Source organism: Urocampus carinirostris, chromosome 8 (genome assembly GCF_059441175.1).
Source record: "Urocampus carinirostris isolate Australia breed hairy pipefish chromosome 8, RoL_Ucar_1.0, whole genome shotgun sequence".
NCBI lineage: Eukaryota > Metazoa > Chordata > Actinopteri > Syngnathiformes > Syngnathidae > Urocampus > Urocampus carinirostris.
In genome coordinates, this window is record NC_142356.1 from 8,847,436 (window position 1) to 8,870,224 (window position 22,789).

At 38.3% G+C, this 22,789-nt stretch overlaps 1 protein-coding gene and 1 long non-coding RNA gene across 4 annotated transcripts; one reads left to right on the forward strand and one right to left on the reverse strand.

Annotated features, from left to right (window-relative positions):
• The first annotated feature begins 479 nt into the window (after positions 1-479).
• Positions 480-14,011, forward strand: utp6 (UTP6 small subunit processome component). Of its 2 annotated transcripts, none has more exons than XM_088341521.1 (20): positions 480-544; positions 648-771; positions 1,973-2,057; positions 2,146-2,187; positions 2,265-2,357; positions 2,568-2,615; positions 2,682-2,745; positions 2,946-3,064; positions 3,199-3,276; positions 4,146-4,227; positions 4,299-4,380; positions 4,452-4,630; positions 6,372-6,451; positions 7,695-7,772; positions 7,841-8,020; positions 10,116-10,196; positions 10,301-10,410; positions 10,490-10,556; positions 11,312-11,384; positions 13,554-14,011. In XM_088341521.1, exons 2-20 carry the CDS (start codon positions 680-682, stop codon positions 13,706-13,708), a joined length of 1,788 nt encoding a protein of 595 aa, XP_088197647.1. In that variant the 5' UTR covers positions 480-544; positions 648-679; the 3' UTR covers positions 13,709-14,011. The 2 variants fall into 2 exon arrangements, with proteins under 2 accessions (XP_088197647.1, XP_088197649.1); XM_088341523.1 differs by having other exon boundaries at positions 515-533.
• On the reverse strand, positions 12,928-21,767 carry LOC148360643 (uncharacterized). Of its 2 annotated transcripts, XR_015851081.1 has the most exons (3): positions 21,632-21,767; positions 16,317-16,624; positions 12,928-13,967 (listed from the first exon to the last, which is right to left on the reverse strand). It is a non-coding gene; the product is annotated as an uncharacterized LOC148360643 (long non-coding RNA). The 2 variants fall into 2 exon arrangements; XR_015851080.1 differs by lacking the exon at positions 12,928-13,967 and having other exon boundaries at positions 14,186-16,624.
• Positions 21,768-22,789: the final 1,022 nt, after the last annotated feature.

The following is a 22,789-nucleotide window of genomic DNA, read 5'->3' on the forward strand; positions in this document are numbered from 1 at the left end:
TTAAAATACTGCATCAACAAAATGATTGATCTGTTGATCTGCACAGGATCATTTTCATTGACTAAAATCACATTTGCCGCTATGTCAAATGGCTAAATGGCGACAAATGTGATTTTATTTGATTCCAGTGCAACTATATTTTCAAATCCACTAACACAAATCTGTTTTGGTTTGTAATTCTCATGCGGATGTGCATATTTCATTTTTGACATATTTTATTTTGTGATTGTAGTGTTTTTTCCCAGTGCATTTTATTTTTTGGAAATACAGTTTGTGATTTATTTGGTTTAATTTTGGATTATTTACAGTGGTTTAGTGGATACACCAAACACTAAGTCCTTTTTTGACGGACACTTAGTTTTTCTGTATATTCTAATTGTGGATAGTATAGTAGTTTTATTTATTTTTTTAAAAAGAAGTAAAAGTACAAATGAATTAAAGATTGATATTACTAGATAAACTATGCATTGTTTTCATCCCGGAGCTATTTTGTGGAGGACCCGGAAGTGAAGCTAACAACAACTTCCGGACATGTGAGAAAAAAGTGTGTCAGGTTTTCGCTTATGCTACCAGTCTCGTGGCGCGATCCTTGTTTAAAGATCGTCTTTTTACAGCATTGACATTGGATTATTGGTTTATTTCCAAAGGACGACCATTCCAAGTCTTTTGAGGGCCAACAATGGCGGAGATCGTTCAGCAGCGTATCGAGGACCGCATTCCGGAGTTGGAGCAATTGGAAAGAGTGGGACTTTTCACCAAGAAAGAAGTCAAGTAAGAAAACTCTAAATGCGCTCGCATTTTGAACGTTTGGTCATACAAACATCTAACATCAGAGGTTGATTCACTTGAACGTCGAGATTTTAATTTTAAAATGTAGTTATTCTCAAGAAATGGATCAGGGTACAGATACTAGTCATGGGGTACATAACATAATACGTGCCAATGTGGCAATATTTTTTTTTAAATAAAGAGTGTAACTAATTATTTTCACTCAAATTTAGAGATAACAACAAACATGGAGCACCAATGATATTATCAATCCGATTGAACAACCTTTGGAACATTTCCCAACTAAATGTAGCACTGACTAGAACACATGTTTTGTTTTTTCAGATAATCTCATGTCGTTTAGACCATTGTAGTTCCCTGCTCTCGGGATCCCCAAACATGTTGTTGGAATTTAAATATCAAAATGTACCGTTTACCAAATTGGTCGAATTAGTTATCCGACTCCATTAACCAAACACAACCTACATTCACCCAACGATTTATGCGCCCTCGTTTCTTGAGGGAAAAGTGAACAGGAAACCTGACATTTTCACACGGGGGCAGATTTATTTTCCCTAACAATTTAACTAAGTGTACTCCATCCAAGACGACCGAAGTGACGTTGGAGTCTGTGTGAAGCCTTCTTCTGAAGTCCTTTTGCCTTTTCTTATTGGCCATCTTCTCCCCGCATAATGGTGTGCCAGCTCCTCCCATGGACGCGCCAAGCTGTTGCTCTGCGCCCAACGTTCTCACAACACAGCGCCCCGATGTCTGGAACATTCTGTGTCCGCACACTCACGCGTCCTGTTATCAATAGAACTAGACAAAATATTATGCTTTTTGAACAGCCTGCCCTGACATTGAACTGCAGCTCAGTCAGTGAATATCTTTTGCATTAAATGTAATTTTTAGTCTAATGTATAAAATCCTTTATCGTCAAATGTATAAAATACTTTATAGCCAAATTTAGCAACTTGCGTGGCAGCAGGCGGAATCAAATGATACCAGTTATAATATTGCTGAATTGACTCCTTGTGTGTTTAAGGATATATTTTAAGGTGTTATTTTTGTTTTGTTATAAAGTTTTTTTGTCAATTGTTTTGAATGTTTTTTAAATCAGTTTGAGTTTAGTTTCAATGTCAAAAATGTACTATACAAATACGTTTTGATTTGATACAGTACTCATCAAATGTTTGTTTTCCAGAGCAATTGTCAAAAGAGTGACGTCAATGGAATACAAACTCCACAGGAGGATGATCGATAAAGATGACTTTGTAGGATACATTCAGGTTGGAGATCATAGTTTTATTTTGGTGGCAGTAATCTCAATTACAGTTAATTCATCTTTAATGGACAATTTGTTTTCTTAAATTGCAGTATGAAATCAATGTTCTGGAGTTGATCAAAAAGAGGAGAGCGGTTTGTTCATATCCATGATATTATCATTGTTACTGTCTATGGTGTATTTTTTTTAAAAAACGTGTTTGCTCTTGCAGCACATACGCTACCAATTCAAGAAAGAAGAAATTGAGTTTCCCATTATACACAGAATAAACAGTGTCTTTAACAGGGCTACGAACAAGTGGAAGGTATATTCTATTATTTGTTTTAATAAATAAGTATTTGATAAAGTTGCATGTTGAGTCTTTTTTTATTGGTAAAAAATAAATTTGACGTTCTAAACTAAATCTGGTTGTTACACTAATATGGTTGGTTGGATCCCTTAGACACTATTGGAGTGTTTCTTGGGCAAGAACACCCACAATATACATTAACTTAAAAAAAACCCTGCTTTGCAGAATGATGTGCAGCTTTGGCTCTCGCACGTGGCTTTCTGTAAGAAATGGGTACGTATGAATCGCAAATGAACTAAAATATCAGCTTAGTAATTAATTGATGTTGTCCTTTCTCAGTGTACAAAGGGGCAGCTCAGCAAGGTGTTCTCAGCAATGCTGGCCATCCACCCTGATAAACCAGGTATCTTTGGTTAAGTCCGTTTTAATAAATGGATGTAGACAGTTTATGATTTTTATGTTTTGCTTGATGTTAAGTGGCTTGCAATGATTAAAACTGAACCTTTTGTCAGCGGTTTATAAGCTCAAACAAACGCTGATTCTAACTCAGTGTTATAACACCATTTAGAGGTACCAAATCTTAACTTGTGATACACTTTCCAGCCTTGTGGATAATGGCGGCCAAGAGCGAGTTGGAAGAGAGGAATTCCTCAGAAAGTGCCCGACATCTGTTTCTTAGGGCTCTACGCTTCCACCCAGACAGCAAAAAAGTCTACCAGGAGGTAGGGAACATGACTATGGAATATTACATTCAAAATCATAGAAAAAAAATCTGGGTCTGATTTACCTATACAGTAAATGCAGTCTTTGTTGTTTGGCTGAATTGACCTGCAATTAAATCTGTGACGTGTTGCAGTACTTCCGCATGGAGCTGCTACACTGCGAGAAGCTGAGAAAGCAGAAAAAGGAGCTGGAGTTAGCCAAGATGGACATTGTGAGTGGATCGTGAAACCTCAAAGTGCATTTCAGGACGTGTTTTTTGTGTACAGAAATCCCTCCGATTTTGCGGTTAATTGGGAACAGAATCACCCGCGCAAATCTGCAAAGTAGCATCACAGCTTCATAAAAGCCCTCACAAGGTTAAACTTACCTCGAGATGATGTCCTTGCCAACTAAGCGCATCAGACTGGAACAAAAAACAATTATAGATCTACAAATAATAACACAACACATAAAAGCAGTTGAATGAATGGTTCTATTTTCATTATACAAAATTAAAACAGAATTGGAGAACTTTCGTCAGAAGCCCACACAGCTTCAATTATGAGCAAAGAGCCCCCACTTACTTGAACACTTCTGCCTTGTCCACTTCTGTGTGGTCCGGGCTTTATCTCCTCCCGACGCGGAAATCGGAACGCTTAGACCCATGTCATTATACAAAAGTATAACAAAATTGGAGGGCTTCTTCTTTCAATGCAAGAAAGCAATTTAGAGAGCGGCCGGCTAGCTGCGCGCTAGCATCGGGTGTCCTCAAATGGAGGCAGATCCCGCTATGAGTAAAGTAATATCCCGAATGTAGTGGTTTCATTTTGAGTTGTGGTGACAAACCATCCATTTCGTGTCGTATTGACCTGGCAATGGCAAGATACAGGGTCCACGGCGATTGCTTTTGAGAGTTTTTGGCATAGCAGTTAGCAGTAAGCCAGACCAGCAGCACCGTTTTGGCCTTATCCCAGACGCTGCTCAAGTTGCTTAGTTTACTATATATTTATGCTAAAAAAATATATGTCTTTGTATCGGAAAATGGGCAAAAATTAGACAAAGTTTATCGACGCCAATTGATTATTTTTTCATTGACAACAGGGGGAATACGAGTTCTCTGAGGAAATCCTAAATGGGAAGCTGGCGATGGTTGTGTACAAAAACGCTATGGATAAAAACAAAGGTGGGCTTGGATCTCTTAAGTCTATACATTTATATACTGAGTGACGTTATAATTTTATTTATTGCCCACAGACGCAGAGTTTGTCATCTCACTCCTCAACATTGCATCCATTTTTGACTTCACCAAAGACTTTCAAGAGGCCATCTTGCAGGAGTGAGTCGGCACTAAACTGAAATTGAAATGAAAACATTGAAGCTCACCTGTACTTTTGAATCCGGTATCAGCCTGCAAACCAAATTCCTGGACGACTGCGCGACATGGGAGTTCTTGGCCAAGAAGGAGTTGGATGCTCCTGTGGTGGGCAAGGAACTGCAGACCGCTAAGAGTCGAGCTTCAGAGGTGGACCGGAGGGAGGCGCAATGCTGCCAAGTCTTCGACAAGGGCATCGAACGCATTAACACTGGTAATCATTAAGGATTGACCGATACAGGTCATTATTCATTTGCTTTAAAAGCTTAAAAATATGAGTAAGCGATTTCTAATCATGAGAAAAAAAAGAATATTTGTTATAAATTCAAATAAAAGTATTAGCTCTCAGACAATTTACAGTACAATAGAATGTCATCAAATCTAACATGAAAATCTTTCACCTAAACCCAAAATTAACAGTGCAGAAAATAAAAGGCTTAGCAGCAACTCGTATAAAAAAGGATGGCCAACCTGGTCCTCTAGAGCCGCATGTACTGCATGTTTTGGAGGTTTCTCTTCTGCAAGTCAGATGTTGCAAATTTTGAGCTTATTAGGGAAATCTGTGTGTGAGCTTGAAACTAATTTAGGTGATTAGAATAACCTGTATTGGAGCAGTGAAACACTAAAAAAATCCATGACCAGGTTGGCCACCCCCAGAATAAAGGTACATAAAAAATTAAAAAGCTCCCTGAAACGTTTTACAATAAACAAATAGAAATGTCAATGCAACCAACATGACTTAAATTACCTTAAAACAAAATGTGCATCGAAATTTCAACAGAGCTCGCAAAGGGAAGAGTGTGGGCACTACTGTGTTAGAGATTGACGAACTAATGTTATGGTAACAGCTAATCACTCAGCCTTCCACATAATCGTGCCTTTTATGCTCTCTCTCAAATCAAACACACGCTTAAACTAATGTTATGATTCGCTCTAATACAGCAGTCTCCACCTGAATCAGGGTTCCTGCAGACCCTTGAAAAGTCTTAAAAGGCATTGAATTCGCTATTCTAAAAATAAGGCCTTCATCTGCATTCAAATGTCTTCAATCCAATTTTCAAAAGTCTTAAGTGTGAACAAAATAAGTTTTATTTTCATTTGAGCTAAAAGATTTAGGAACATTTATCGATAGTCTTTTTCCATAATTCACCTATTTACTTTAATGGCAACATGACGTGACTACAATAACAGATTTATCAAAACGGTGATGTGGTTTCAGTTGGGCCTTTCAGAGCAGATGCATGCTCTGAAGGTTCTGAAAAGGCCTACTCACAATACACATAGCAACTTCAGACAGAACAGTTTACTTTGGACCTCGGGAAAGTGTAAATTTAATGAAGTGGTTGTACGACGAACATTTTTTGCCATGGCTTAAAGCTGTGCCAGGTAATGTGTATTGCGTGCAAGAAATTGTTTTGTTTCAGTCGCCGTGGTCTCAAGATTGGTTTCATAAGGCATTTAAAAGTCTTTAATTTTACTTGCCTTAAGCTTTAGGAACCTGTGAATGTGCTTCCATGAAAACAAGTTAACTACACTTTACGCTATCTCAATCACACACACACGCTTTTCACTGACTTTTTAAAATCTCAGTATTATCAGCGGTCTTGATTCACAGACATGTCGGGACTCGCTAGTTAGCAGAGCTTCCACTTTTTACTCTGCCTTAACGTTATTTTTCCTGTCTTGGTCGCTTATCAGAAGGCGCGGGGGTGGGAAGTGTGCAAGAAAGAAGACTGGAGGGAGGGAGAGAAAGGCTCAGCTGTATCTGAGCCTAAATAATCATCCCGTCGCATACATAAAAATGCTGATACCGATATACGCCAAATTCCAAAATATCAGTACCTCTAGTAATCATGGCTTACCTGTCCCCCCCAAAAAACAAATTTTGGAGTAAATAGGTTGTCCTGATTTCTCAGTTGATTACATTTGATGTGATGTTGGCTTACTTCCTTCAGAACCCATGTGGTCCTTGTACGTCGCTTTCTGTCTGGATCGGGTGAAGAGGAAGACCAATATCCAAGACCTGAAGGACAAGGTATTTAAAAAGTTGTTCCTATGTTTGTCATTTCATTTAGGGTGGGTGTGATTAGTCGTAAGGAAGGTTGCACCAAACGATTATTTGAACAATTGAATAATCTGTTCGGAAACCATTTTAATCCCTGTGTTCTTAAACACACCATATTAGTTTTAATTAGTTTAAAAACCGCACAAAAAACTGAAAACTCTTGCAAACACACCACCTCATACGAACGTAAAATGGTACTCATGTCTATGTTTCTTGCACAATGTTGACTGCACTATGTTTACTGCTCACCTTGCACAATGTTGACTATTTTTTTTTTTGCACTATGTTCACTATTTTTGCACCAAATGCATATTGCAACATCCTACATGCCGTCATTTCTTGTTTAAATATTGTGTAAATTATAACTATAACCTTATCCTCCTTGTTTTATAACCTTATCTTCTCTGTTCCTTATCTTCTTGGTTTCTTTACCTCACTGTCAATGTGTGAGACTGGAGTGTCATGCCTAATTTCGTTGTCACAATATGTTAACACATTTTGTAACAATGAAAATAAAGGTATATTCTATTCTATTCTAAATTAGTATCGAATTAGGCAAAACTAAGGAATGTTCAATACTTGGACCATCTTGAGTAATAATCAATAAGGATACTAGCTACCGATACCACAGTAAAATTTTCTTGTTTCCAATTGAAAGGTTTTTATTAAAGGATAAAGTCAAATCCGAACTTTTTCTTTAATACTGGACGTAATTATTGGCAATTATTGTTTACTTCAGTTTGTAGTTTGAAAATTCCAGGGATTTTAATTACTTTTCTAGACCAATGTTTAACCCTTTAGTAGCCATCAATGCAAAATGTATTTAACAATAACAATATTCTATTAGATGCCTCTCCCGTTAACAAATGAAAGGCTATTATTGAGAAGGGAGAAAAAAATCAAGCCCCTTTCCTCAATATTGCATTTAATTATTGGCAGTTTTTTTTTTTTTTTTTTTTTTGTTAATTTTCTATTTAAAAAAAAATCATAGATTGAGAAATTTGTAATTCTTTTACATAGAAGAATCCCTGCTTGGATCGCTGCCATGTTTGTCTGCCGTCTTGCTGCGGCACTGGTTTTCCTTTGAATTAGAGAACAGTGCCCTCTAACGGTCAAACAATACATACATGGGGCTTTAACTAATTGTTGCCAAGTTCCTCTTTCATTTTTAGGATAAATGAAATTTTAAAACGAAGGTTCTTTGTCATTACAGAGACTAGAAAGGTTGCTCGGAGTCCTGCAACGTGCCCACGATTCATCACTGCTAAGAGAAGATTATTACTTCACCTGGGTAAGGCCGTCGGACAAGTGGCGTCCGGGTTCGATCTCCGATGCGCTCAACGCAATTTCCCCGTTTAGGTGCAGTTTCTGCAGTCGTCGGGAGATGCGGAAGGCGCGGCCAACATGGCCTTGGTGGCAGCACAGCGCTACAGCCAATCGGTGCGGTCGTGGAACTTTGCCTTGCAGATACTGGTTGAGTCGGGCAAAAAAGACATTGGACGGTTGTTTCAGGAGGCGCTCACAAACATTCATCCTAAGGTACACACATCTGAATACATTTTTCCATGCAAATCGTAGACAAAAACTCCATTTAAGGTTAATTGACTATTATTGAACCATCATGAATCTCGTCATAGTGGCAAAAAAAGAAGATGGAGACCCCTAGCTACTTCGCGCTTTATTTATTGCTGGTTCACGCCTTGGCTGGTTTTATTTATTTGCGGAATTATTTTTAAAATTAAAATAAATGATTGAATAAAATAATACGTTGGATGCTTCTTGGGTGGTTCGGGTCCCCATTGACTGCGAATACCGAGGGATCTCTGTATATTTCCTGATGATCAGTCTCTCCGGAGTATAAGTCGCACCAGCCAAAACATGCATAATTAAGAAGGATAATACATGTTTAAATCACAATTGAAGTATAAGCCTCACTTTGGGAGGAAATGTATTTGATATAATCAAACACCAAAAACATCTCATCTTTAAAATAAAAATAAAATGGAGAATACAGTATACTTAAGTCACCTGTACGTGCATATCTTAGTATCAGTAACAGTGTAACATATTAAGAGTTATTCAGATAACTCTAGCATAACGAAAATGTTATCAAACTATCATCTTCACTCCACATCACCTAATCCAATCAAATCTTTCTCCTTGGTTTCACTCTTACCGGTAAACAACTCCCGTTAAGTTCCAGAGGTAGACAATGCGCCGGCTTCCTTTTTCGGCTCTTAGTTCGCGGTCAAGGTTGAAATTATCAACACAGGCCTACAGTGGCCTCTTTCAGTTAAGTGTGATAATACCATGTGAAGTAATATAATAAAAATAAAAATTGAAAACTCAATTATATAATAATGCATAATTAATTTCACTTATAAGCCTAACTAGAGTATAAGTCACACCCCTGGCCAAATTATGGAAAGAAACTGACTTATAGTCCAGAAAATACGATAATTGTTTTTCTTGGCTTTTCTTAAGATGTGAGCAGTAGCAGCATGAGAAGGATTACTACACTTAATTCAACCTAAGAAGGTGTTAAGACACAAGCGTGCTTATATGTTTCTATTGTCCAACTGAACCACATTTTGCTTTCAAGTATAAATAATACAAATACACTATGTTTTTCTTGGGTAAATGTTATGGTGTCCTTAGTTAAGTTCAAAGATTTTTTTTAACCAAACCTTGTTCCAAGCAAATTCAAAAATCAATGTTCTTTTTTTTGTACATGAACAGTTATTTAAAAGAAATCTAAAATATCCTCTAAAACGGATCTTAAATTCGATTTACTAATCCATAATTCTTGTGCTGGACAAGGTGGGGGTCTCAAACTATCTTCCCGAGGGTGGCAATTGGTCATTGAATCCCCGTGTTCTTAGGTTAAATCACAGTTTTAGCAAATCATAAAAATTAAAAACATATCTTCACAATTTTAAAGCGCAATTTGCATCTTTTTTGGAGATTATATATATATATATATATATATATATATATATATATATATATATTCGAAAGGTGTGAACTACAAAAACGAAAGACGTCTGGTCCCACTGTCAGATAATTTGGTCAAATGTAGGTCCTATTGCCCCTATTAACTGCATCTTGAACTTTTCTTTCTGGTTAAATAGAAAACACTGAATATTCCAAATAATGTGGCTGAGGCAGATCATTTTAAGTATATTTCTTACTTTAAAACCTGGACATAGTCTTAAAATAAAAGTAAAATGAGCAACATTTTTGAGTGGAACCAGATAGTTTCACCTGAAAAACTGATTACTCTTATGTATAATTTCTCCCCCTTAATTATGGAAATTGACTTTTTGCATTACACTATACACAAAACAAATATTTTTAGTGGATTATAACTCAATACTTTTGTTACATTTTCTGCACGAATTGAATGTTCACAATGGAACAAAATGCCCCAGAAAAATGAAGCTAGGTTCTTTTGAAATAGTAGCTAAGAAACGCTGTGGGCTGCCAAAAACTCTACACTGTCCCACCAGCTGTAGTTTGGACACCAGAGCTTCAGTAACAGTGCAACAATAATGAGAATGAAAGGTCTTAAATAGCCCTAAAAGTTTGATAGCTTACATATATATATATGAATATTTCAAATGCTTTTTTTCAGGAAAGCTTACCGATTTGGCGACTGCAGATCGAGTGGAGCAGGGCCAATCAGAGCTCAGAAGAGACTGAAGCCATTTTTAAGGTTCAAACTACAGACGTGGATAACCACACCAAACAGCTCTAATTATCCACGCAATGATGTTAATCATTTTGCTGGACCGCTTGTTCTTATTTGAATGTTCTCAGAGAGGTCTGGTGTCCACTGAAGCGGCTGTTGCCACAGAGATGAAAGAGCATTACGTCGAATGGTCGTACGTCACCGGAGGCTACAAGAAAGCAAAAAAGACTTTCACGAGGTGAGTAAATTGATCTTTGAGGTCATGTAAATTGAAATAAGAACATAAACAAAGAGGAATAACTTTTTTTTTTTATCAGTTTACAGGAAAACCGACCTCTGTCTATAGAGTTCTTCACCAAAATGATACAGATCGAGAAACAACAAGTGAGTGTAAATGTTGAGTCTGGGGCTAGGTTCACACTGCGGAACTTGTGTTCAATTCCGATTTTGGGGTAAAATCAGATGTTTCTGTGAGATTGTTCACATTCCCCAAAAATGCGACTTGTATGTGATTGCATATCCTGTGTGAACGCCACAACTGGTCTGCATGAAGAAGACATGCGATTTTTGTGGAAGTACTCATGGATGTTAACAGCGGAGCATTGTTTCCCAAATATTACTTCCATCCAAACTTTTCTTTCACCTATTGAATCCTGTCCATGTGGTTTAATTTAAATGTAAAAATTGTTAACTACCACTAGAGGATCGCTTTATCAATGATGGCATATCGGCCGTTCCGTGAGTTACAAAATAAACAAGTGTTAATCTACCATGAATGTGTGAAATTACCACACTCTGTCTTTTCGTCCGCCGTGGTTGTTGGTTGACTTGTCTGCTTCCTATCGCCTGGTTGAAGGCAGAATAGTGACGTCTTCCACCTATCAATACTGTGCAGGTCGGATGAATGCGCCTTGACCGTTTAAACTGAAGTCTTGTTCCAAAAGATCAGATATGTATCAGATTTAGGACCACATGAGAGTGGCCTGGGTCTGGTGTAAAAAAAAAAATCTGACATGTTCTGTTCAGACCAACTTTAACAGATAGGATAACAGGTCTCATCCGTGAAAAAATCTGATTTCCTTGCAGTGTGAACCTAGCCTTAGAAAGTGAGCTGTGCATTATTTTTTTTGTTCATGCAGGATACGCCAAAGATGAACAATTTGAGGGACTACTATGAAAGGGCCCTGCAAGAGTTTGGTTCTACTAATGAAGGTGAGATGAGTTTATACTCAACTCATTCACCGTCGACCCACTTCACAAAAAAAAAATCAGGGTTGGTGTGTATAAACGTCGATTGCACTGACTGTATTAGTTTACCAGGAACAGTACTCCTCAACTGTTTTTTTTTTAGATTAACAATAGGTAAAGGATAGAAAGTGGTTTAACAGTGGTTTCCATTTGTGGCCCGCTATTTATTTTAAAGTAGCTTGCGCCAAACAGTGTTCGAACGGGTGCTTGCAATTCTCAAAAATGCCTGAATTTTAATGTGTTTTTAAGGAGTGAAAAGGGTTTACATTTTGGGTGAAGTACTTGTAAATGCTTTAAATAGTTGCCATAATTCTTAACAAGTCTGCTTAAAAATAATGCTGACACTGCTCTCTAGTGGCTTTGCTTTGCCGTTGCATTTCTTCTCCCCTAGTGATAAACAGCAGCTAGCATGAGTTTGTATGGCATTGTCCTATGAAGCATTATCGCTCCCTACGGGATAGGTGGATGGTACAACTATGGAATGAATGTGTTAGTGCTAGTATTATGTATCAATTATGGGAAATTGTAACGGGAAGAACTTTATCCAACTGAAAATGTAAGCTATATATTATATTAGTCATTTTCACTCAACGCCTAAAAAGGGAGAGATTTGTCTCAAGTATATTTGTGATTTCCTTAAGATTTAAAAGTTGTAAGTTTTGATGAATGCACACGCTAGATTAAAAAACGCATATGTAAATCGTACATATATTTGTGGCTCTGCAAAATACATGATTCACATCGGATTTTTTCTTTTTAATTGTACAATAGAAATTTGAAAATTCTCTTTAAAAGTCCTTAGCCTAGATGGTAGTGTGCCCGCTTTGAGACTGGGAGGTCGCTGGTTCGCGCCTCGGCCGAGTCATACCTAATTGGTAAAATGGCGGCGCCCTCTGTTGGCTGCGGCTGCATCGACTCGCTACAACGGGTCAGGTGTATCGACATTTCGTTCTGTGTACATTGTTACAAAGAATGACAATACAAAGGAAATTATTATTATTATTATTAAAGAGCGCTTGAATTTGGCCTTGAAAAAGGTGTAGGAACCCTGGAAACAGTTGAAACAAAGTTATACAAATGTATGTGTTTTACTTTCTGTAGAACTCTAAATTGAAATTACCTATTGATGAAAAAGTACCCAAACCAACATGGCTAGCAAAAATGGTTTCTTTCACTTTCTCATATTGTTACTTCTGCATGAAAAATTTACCAAGTATCGAATATCCGGTCAATTGGGCGCATCAGATTATAAGGCATACCATCCAAACAGGCAATTTATGATAACTTGAATATAATTCACGCATTGGACTATAAGGCGCATGAATTTAATATTACTGTAAGGTTGCATTTAAAATATATTTTGTATAACATAAGAATTATGAAATAACTTATCAGCATCAAAGCGAATTGATACACTCAAATAGTTTCTGTGTGTGAGATCAATTGATTGTAATCATGCATTTCCAATCTACAGTCGTACCTCTAAATACTAAATCATGTGGTTCCTATATTGCTCCTGTATTGAATTGCTTGTTTCTCGGGCGAATTTTCCCAAAATGAAATGTCTAAGAAAGCTAAAGCACCAATTTAACCCTACACACTGTTGCTGACAATGAGTGATCTCTAGTGGTAAGGCATCTCGAATCTCAAGGTGCTCTTATGTAGAGGTAGACTGGGCTGTATTTTCCGTTCTATAAGGCACACTGGATCATAAGGCACACTTTTGAATTTCTGGCAAATTTGGGGTTTTAGGTTTGCCTTATAGTCTAGAAAATATGGTAACCACTTTTAAAGTGGTTGGTGTTTTGTCAATGTAATATAGAGAGGAGCTTCTAGTGCTGTGTAGTTCAGGGGTCCTGGTGGAATGGTGTCTGGACCTGCCTAAAATCTTAACTATTCGACTTTTCAACTTAGCAAAGCTGTTCAGTTCGTTCTTTTAAATAAACACACACACCAATAAATAAAATGCTAGTGTTTTAAAAAAAAAAATCAGTCTGAGTCTCTAGGTTACTATTGTCACACAAATTGAAACTTCCAAAATTGGTCTTTCTTTGAAATATTCACTTCTATGCTGATGTACCTATATCAGTCATAATTCAAAGCTTTTCAACCTTGACCGCTGTTCTTGTCTAGATCTGTGGCTGGCGTACATCCAGGAGGAGTTGGGGCCCCGGGGTCAGCCTGAGAATTGCAGCAAGATCCATTGGAGAGCTATGAAGTTTTTGGAAGGCGAAAGCGTGGAGAGTTTTGTTTCCAAATACACCCTCTTTCAGTCCGGAAAGCTCTGAGTGTCACGGAAAGGAGCTGAAGTCGAGGCATGTTCGGTCATCAGCAGGAGTTGCTGTAACTTAGGGAACGTGTAAAACTGTTGGCTGTAATTTTCGCAGCCGTCCCTCGCAGGCATGGCTTGTTTGACCATGTTTTACAGGGTCCTCTGTCCAGATTCCAAGAGTTTTTTCCAAAGATGTCGTGAAAAATCTTTCCAGTTGCAGACATTTACACTTTTTGTGTCAAAGGGACTTTTCAACTCTATTTCCGCAGAATTCCCTTATGGTAGACACGATGTCTAAATAAAGAATGTGTTATTTTCAGTTGCATTTTTCTATTTATGAAATCAATTTTTAACTTATAAACACTATTTTATGCTTCATGACCACATAACCAGGCAGCCATGTATCACCTATTAAAAAAAAACTAAATTTAGAAAGTGATACATTTTTAATATAATTGTAAACATTTGAATCAAAACTAAAAACACATGAGCATTCAGTCTTAACAATGTATTGCTTTGTAGCATAGGAGGCATAGTACTTATTACATATCGTTCTACACAAAGAGGAATGGTGCAAAAAGTTCATATTCAGGCAGCATACTGACAACTTCACAATCCCATATCTCAACTTCCATTAAATTATGTTAAGGCAGAAAACGGCAACCATGTATTTCAACACTGATCCCTTTTGAAATGAGGCAATTAGGTTATTGACAGTAGTTGCACCAGGATAAAGTGACAAAAACAAAATCCTAATGATAGTAGTACAGTAACCATTTAACACTTTTGTTGACCTTATGCAAAATGAGTACGCACATTAAAATTTCGAGTACAGTAGTTAAGAAGTCATCACCACAATAAACAATAAATTAACCCCTCCAAACATGTGATTCAAAAACTGGCGTGGTTTGCACAATTTTGCATGGGTGCCTAATTGGGCCTGTTTGTGCTATATGTACCCTATTCACTACTTGGTACCTCACGAAAAGACTGAAAGTTGTTTGAACTCATAACTGAAAACAATTATCTTACTCTTTTCTTACTGAAATCAATTGAATCTGCATAATCCTCTACTATTATAAATTGATAGAGAAAGAAAACATCTTTTTCTGTAGTAAATTATACGCTGCAATCTATCCACAGAGCAAGTTAGAATCTACTTTTTCTTCAACTGCTCCAAGTAACTGTGTTGATGTAATAAGTATTTAAAGAAGCTCAACTATATATGACTATGAATATATGTTTCATACCCGTCAACCTCAGCCAATTGCGCCGCTTATATAATAAGTATTAAACTCAAAGCGGCACCAATTTACTTTCAGCAAGACAGACTGTAGAACAAAGATCATTTGCGTATAGAAGTTTATATTATAAACCAAATTAAAAAAAAACAATAAATGATTCTAACATCTTGCTCAGTTCTTTTGCAACTTGCAGTAAAATTAGTGTTGCTTATATGTGGCAGTGCAGGATTTTGCAGGTTTCACCTTTAGCAATCTACAATGACATTGTCGTCTGTTACCAGTGACCGAGCCGATCTGGATATGTATCATCAGGTATGCATCATTATTACATGTCTTGCTAGCGCCAGAAGCTATGAAATGAAATGATCTGCATTTATACAGCGCTTTTCAAGTCAAGACTTCCCAAAGCGCTTTACATTGTGCTTCACATTTCCCAATAGCGGCCGTGCAGCCATGTAAGGCGCTAACCTGCTTATTGGGGGTATTAGGGGTTCAGTCTCTTACCCAAGGATACTCGACATGTAACACAGAGGAGCCGGGATTCGAACTGCGATCTCTTGATCCCAAGACGAGCGCTCTACCTCCTGAGCCACTGCCGCCGTGAAGCTACAGTTTTTGCATATTTTATTAGCATTAACCAAAGCAGACTTTCAAGGCTAAACTATGTGGAAGTTTGTTGGACAAGATACACAATAAAAGTGTTGTTTTCAATGTCTTGCTGAACTTCATTTAAATGAATTTGAATTAACTGTGGCTCGTTGGATCCCTTAACCACTAGGATCGCAGGGACACCATTTACTGTGGTTTGTGTTAGGCAAGTACAGCTTGGTGGCTCCTATCCCTCTCCAGGCCATCAAATGTTTCCACCCAGTCTTGAACCGAGGACCTTTCCTCGTGTTAAGCAATTATGGACTACGGAAAATCAAGTAAAAATAAAAAAATGCTGAATACTGATAAAGACGAGTCATTCATTTCTCAAGGCACCAGAGTACATTTTTCTCATCGCTCAAAATTACCTGAGAAGTACAGAAATGTCACCTAATTATAGCAATTTAGCTGCACATAAACGTCTAATGAACATCCTATTTTTCCATCCATCCATTTTCTGCACTGCTTATCCTCACTAAGGTGGGCAGTGGGTCAGTTGCAGGGCACTCAGAGACAGACAACTCACTCGCTCATTCACACCTAGGGACAATTTGGACCGGCCAATTAACCTGACATGCGTGTTTTTAGAATGTGGGAGGAAACCATGCAAGCTCCGCTCGGGAGGCTACGGTAGCTGGAATTGAACAATGGATATAAGCACCGTGGGGCTGCGGGGTAACCACCCAGCCACCGTGCTGCCCTCCCATTGAAAAATTATGAGAAGTATTTCACCTTGCAGCACAGTTTGAATCCTCACAGTCTGCTTCAGGCTCATAGCTTCTTGACAAAGATGTAAGTGAAAAGCACCAAGATGAGAGCAGACAGCAGCCCGATGGCAAACTGGTGGAAGCTGGTGACCTTCTCCAGGGTGTGTAGGCGTTCTTCCATGGCTCGGCTGTGGATGTAGTCATAGACAGAAGCCCCGATGCTCCACACCGCCCAAATGGTGTCCACCACCGCTTTCATGGTGCGAGAAACCATCGAGAAGGCCGTGCTCTGCCAGGCGCCCCACACATTCTCAGATTACTGGTCCGTTATTGCTAGAATTATAACAGCACAGTCAATATAATGAATTTTAAATCCACGTTACTTAGTACATTTTTATTTTAATATTAAACCTGCAATTTGTAGCCTCTTTGAAAAATAGACTTGCAGCAATAGATTGTTGACTTATTAAGTGTGTACTGAGGGGTTGAAATAATCTTTGTCATAAGAAAAACTGCAAACTGTGTGCATATGAAATGTATTATCTAATCGACAAACAAAAGAAAATGCATTTGTAATAGAATCATAGGAAAAAATGTAGACAAAAATAGTTCAGTCAGCATTGGGTCCAATATTCCAGGCTGAGACCCTAAAAGGAAACTGTTCGGAAGGTACGATAACAAAAATCAATACAAAGTAACGACAAACATAAAAAAATATATCTATGACAAGAATAATAACATAATTTTAAAAACAGGGAGACAACAAATATTTCGAAATTAACATATATGACATTTTGGGATTGATATCAAAGTATAACAAACTGAAATAGTGTAGATATATCTACAATAACTACAGAAAATACTGACGTGTTTTGTAGGTCATGTGTGCTTCGGTACGTCCAGTGGAATTTTGCTCTCTGATATCTTGAAGATATGTTGCAAGGATTCGTTGGGGGTAAATAAGGTAACAAGCAGCTTGGTCTGATTATTTTCTCACTTTGTACCTTGTTTTCTCAAAATCACTATGCATCTCGTGATCGCTTATTGCTATCAACCCTGTGGTCTGGAAAAATCAGGATTTTATGGTCTCGCAGTCATGGTACTCTCGTTATTGTACGATTAATTATGTCCTACTTCGTCTTTATTCCACATTTTGCTCAGTTACAGTTTATGTTCCAACATTTACTTTTTTGCCTTTCTTTCATGTTTTAGATAATTTAAATCGACCTAATCTGTCGAATAGTTGTGTAATCATGGCACTTGTGTTCTCTCCTTGTGTGAAAATGTTTTTGTTGTGGTCTAAATCTCATGTTTTGTTCTCTTAGAGTTGGTTGGTCTTGGGACATTATGTGGTTGTTCTATTGACTCATAATATATTCTCTGCATACTCTAAAATCCATGTTTTGTCCAGTTAGAACTATCTAATATTCCAACATACCCTATGTTGTCTTCCTTTCATGTTTTGTTAAACTAGGGCCAGTTTGCTTTGAAATAGCCTTTGAATTCTGAAGATCCTAGTAAACTGTCCTTTATGTATGTGCACAATAAGATACAGGTTCCTTTTTTTGTGAATAAATCCCTTCCTGAAATCGTATTTGTGTGGTCTACATTTAAAGGATCCTCTTCTACCGCCAAACAAGTGCATTAAATACAAGGTATAGTCCAAATACAAAGACTAAATAAATAAATAAATAAATAATCACCCCAAAATAGGAACAAACTGCAAGTTTTAAAAGAGAAAAATAAATTACTGTAATATATTAAAAATATTGATTAAAAAACTGAAAGAAGGTACAATACAAAAATAAAACCTATAAAAGAATGTGAAAATAACAGTTGTGGAAATTAAGTCAACAATTAAGATATTGTAACAGTCAGGATGCAAGTCGCATTCAGTTGGGAGTGTGAACAGTTTCACAGAAACATCGGATTTTACCCCAAAATCAGAATTTAATGAAGAGCCATATATGGCACTTTTCATGAGTAGATCTGGCTCGGAGATAAAATTAAACATGCACAATCATTCGCTGCATTGTTACTAGCAAAGTTGACTTAAACACATGAATGCTGTAAAGGAAAAGTGTTTGGTCTTTTATACATAGGGCACAGTCTCCAATACAATTTAAAGTCAGTGTCACAAAAACAGACCCTGTTTTGGTTATTAATCGCAAAAGAGTTTGGCATATTTAAGGTCATTAACAATCTATGTTCACTGTTGCGACACTTTATGATGAAAACCCACAGAATAAACTGTTAACAACCCAAAACTCCAGGAAAACACCCAAAGCAAGTTTATTCGGTGAGCGGTAGGAATGGGTAGAGCTATACATACAGCGTGCGCACTCTTTTTACCCCCTCGACCAGCACAGTCTGTAACGGAGGTTGATATTTTGTCATATTTTTACAAGACAACTTTGCTCGCACCTGCTCTGAACATTGACAAATGTAATATCACACAATGTGACTCAGTCAAAAATTTAGGTGTCATATTTGACCCCGATCTGTCCCTTCAAACACACGTGAAGAATATTACTAGAACAGCTTTCTTCCATCTTTGCAACATTGCTAAAATTCGTCCTATGCCGTCTCAGTCAGATGCGGATATTGTAATTCATGCATTTGTTACTTCCCGTCTCGATTACTGTAATGCACTACTCTCCGGTCTCCCGAAGTCCAAAATCAAGAGCCTTCAGCTGGTACAAAATGCTGCAGCGAGGCTTTTAACCCAGACAAGAAAGTTTTATCACATGACCCCGATTTTAGCTAACCCGCATTGGCTCCCTGTTAGCTTAAGATGTGATTTTAAGGTTCTGTTGGTATTATACCAAATCATGCATGGACTTGCTCATATCTTTCAGATTTAATTTTCCCCCATGTTCCGGTCCGGAGCCTTCGCTCTGAAAACACTGGTCTACTAGTGATCCCAAGAGCCAAGAAGAGATCCGCAGGTTTGAGAGCATTCTCCATCCGGGCCCTGGTGCTGTGGAATGCTCTTCCCCCTGAGTTTCGATCTGCAACCTCAGTGGAAATGTTTAAATCTAAGCTTAGAACACACTTCTACCCTATAGCAAATGAATACCGTAAATTCTGGACAATAGAGCGCACCTGATTATAAGCCGCACCCACCACATTTTAAGAGGAAATCCGATTTTGTACTTACACAAGCCGCACCTGTATATGAGCCGCATGCGCCCACATTAAAAAAATGTAACACAAACACAAAATTAACCCAGACCCGACTTTTAGTCCCGCGATTGTAACTGAATACCCTTCATTAAAGTACACAGTCCAAAGAAATCACAGCCGGCATATTGAACGGAAAATGATACCGGTACTTAAGGTTTGATGCAGACCGGCAGAGTCCGGGTCCCGTTGAAAGTAATCCAAAGAAAAAAAGTGTATATTTCCAAAGGTAAGGGTGGGAAACATATATATTCCCTATTGTCTGCCGTGTCCACAAACACTCACCTTTACCGGTCCCCAATTCCCGTCAGCCCGCGTTTGTTACGCCCCTTCTTTTTAATTCGCCCGTCCAAAACATATCAGAATAAGTGTCCAAAATAAATACATTACAAAAATATACAGTTGCAAATACATATTATACATGGTTACACATATTAAAGAAAGACGGTACACCGAGAGAGTTTTCAAAGCTTTAATAATAATAATGTAACTTTCATCTCATCATCATCTCATCTCATCAGCCGTACCGCTTATCCTCATTAGGGTCGCGGGGGGGGGCTGGAGCCCATCCCAGCCATCTCCGGGCAGTGGGCAGGGGACACCCTGAACTGGTTGCCAGCCAATCGCAGGGCACACAGGGACAGACAACTCATTCGCTCATTCACACCTAGGGACAATTTGGACAGGCCAATTCACCTGAAATGTATGTTTTTGGAACGTGGGAGGAAACCGGAGTGCCCGGAGGAAACCCACGCAAGCACGGGGAGAACATACAAACTCCGCACAGGAAGTCCGGAGCTGGATTTGAACCCACGACAGGTTCCCATGACATAAACTGTGCCGCACAAGCGCTAACCACTGCGCCGCCGTGCTGCCCATGTAACTTTCATCCGGGCAGTTAATGGTAGCAACACGCTAGCAACACAGTAAACGAGTCTGTTAAAAAAAACATACCGTACTTGTAAAAATCACGGTAATCTTCCTCATCTTCCTCCTTAGAACTGAAGCTATCAAAGTCGTCTTCCTCAGTGTCGGAAAGAAACGTTGTCATATAAACGTCGTCCCACGCTCCCGCAGCCGAACTCGCGCCGCCACTGTCCCTGGAACTGTCATCCACTCCTGATTCTGTGTTCCCTCTCTGTCACGCAGCAGACCGGCTTTTCGGAACCCGTTGGTGGTGGTGGATTTTATGATGCTGCCCCACGCTGTCAGGATCCACTGGCAGACTTGCGAAAAAGTTGCCTTTCGCATGCGGCCAGTTTTAGTGAAAGATTTCTCGCCGCAAGTCAAGCCAAGAAGTTGCAGTCTTCCTCGGCGCATATATTCCACCCGTCTGAATCTTACCTTTTGTACTCGAGCGCCACTTACATAAATTGGCAGCATCACTGAATAAGCCGCAGGGTTGAAAGTTTGGGAAAAAAGTAGCGGCTTATAGTCCGGAATTTCCGGTAATCTATATTTTTATGTTGATAATATGTGAATTATTTGCCCTCTTGTAGGTTTTAGATTAAGGGATTGTGTCATAATAGTCCGTAGTTTGCAATTGTATTGGATCTGTGCAGCCCTTTGAGACTCTTTGTGATTAAGGGCTATACAACTAAACATGACTTGACTTGTTATTTAGGACAAAATGAAGCCTCAACACTTGTTAGTAACTGCTAGATGGAGACCAATTTTAAGGGGTAAATTTTTATTGATATGGGACACAAGCTCTTTGGCATTATTATTTCACATATTTTATTAAATCATCAAACGTCACACACCCTGCGATTGGCTGGCAACCAATTCAGGGTGTCCCCTGCCCACTGCCCGGAGCCCCCCGCGACCCTAATGAGGATAAGCGGTACGGCTAATGAGATGAGATGAGAAACGTCACGCAGTTAAATAAAATGTGCTGAAGAATTAGCTTTTGTCTAAAGAGGGTGTTTCTCTGTTTTGTTGAACTTTGTCTTAAATATGAGTCTCTCTCAAGAAAAAAATTGTTTAACGGCCCTTACTCTACAGTATATAGTAAATAAAACAACCTTTCACAGACTTATTGTTTTATTCGGGCGTCATTTTGTTAAAAGTCGATTCATGTGGTCGGCGTCGACACGACTCACTTTACGAGCAAGGTTGATATTTAAGTTTTAGACGGAATAAATAACATGAACTCACCAACACGCGTTGAAGAACATTCGTCCGAATTGTTACAGAGTTAATACTTGTTGTTGAATTTGTATTTATGGTTTCGAAAAAAAGACGTCAATTTATGCTGTTGACACTTGTGACAAGCCGTACCGCACTATCAAGCCAGCTGGAATATGCAGGCTGTCACTTCCGGTTTTACCTTGCAATGTAAAAAAAAATAAAAAAAAATAAAATATCAACACATTTTTAATTTAATAAAGAATCCAAGACTTGGTTTACTTCATTTAATGTGCAAAATAAATCAAAATAGAAAGAGAAAGAAAATTAAGAGTTAAAAATCAGCAGATGTCTTGAGCTACATTTTTATCACCAATTTCCGGTAACAAACGCTAATTGACGCGACCTGCACGTGACGCCTATAGAGAATTTAAACTAACTAATTTGAATTTGCAAAATGTGTTTAATTAACATTAAATAGACCAGGAAAACTAACTATTGAGAAGCAGTGGGGAGTTTGGGCGACATTTTACACTTTTCTGTTTTTTGCTTGATTGAACATTCGCATATACATTACCATACAAATATCTCACCACAGTCTTGCGTAAAGAGTACATCTAATCTGTACACCAAACTAAAATACGAATAAAGAAAAAGATAAAAAAATATTCTTAACATCCATTCGCAGCAGGGCCAGACCGAGCCTTCATGGGGCCTTAAGCAAAATTAGATTTGGGGCCCCTTATTACTTGATCATTTGCATACCCAATAGAACTCATTTCATGTTCTAATCCAGAGATAGGCAACTATTTGGAGTCGGGGGCCGCATTGAGTCCAAAATTTTGGGCCATCGGACTGATATTGGAAAAAGAAGAAATAAATATACAAGCAGACATTTACATGGTACACTTCTTTTAAACAAGGTTAGTCTTATCAAATTGTCTTGAACCAGAACCGGACCAGGACCCAAATGCGTGACGTTCTCACACAAGCTTTTATTTGACGGGAAATGAGAAGTCATGCACGTTAGGCAGCGGTCTGGTGTGGAAAGACAGGAAGCCAGAGACCGACGAAATCAAAACCAGTTGCCCGAGCAGGTATCGGACAGATGGGGTCGATACCGGACAGGACGGGACAGACAGGATTGATATAGAAACAGGATATCGAAATTAAACAGGACAAACTAGA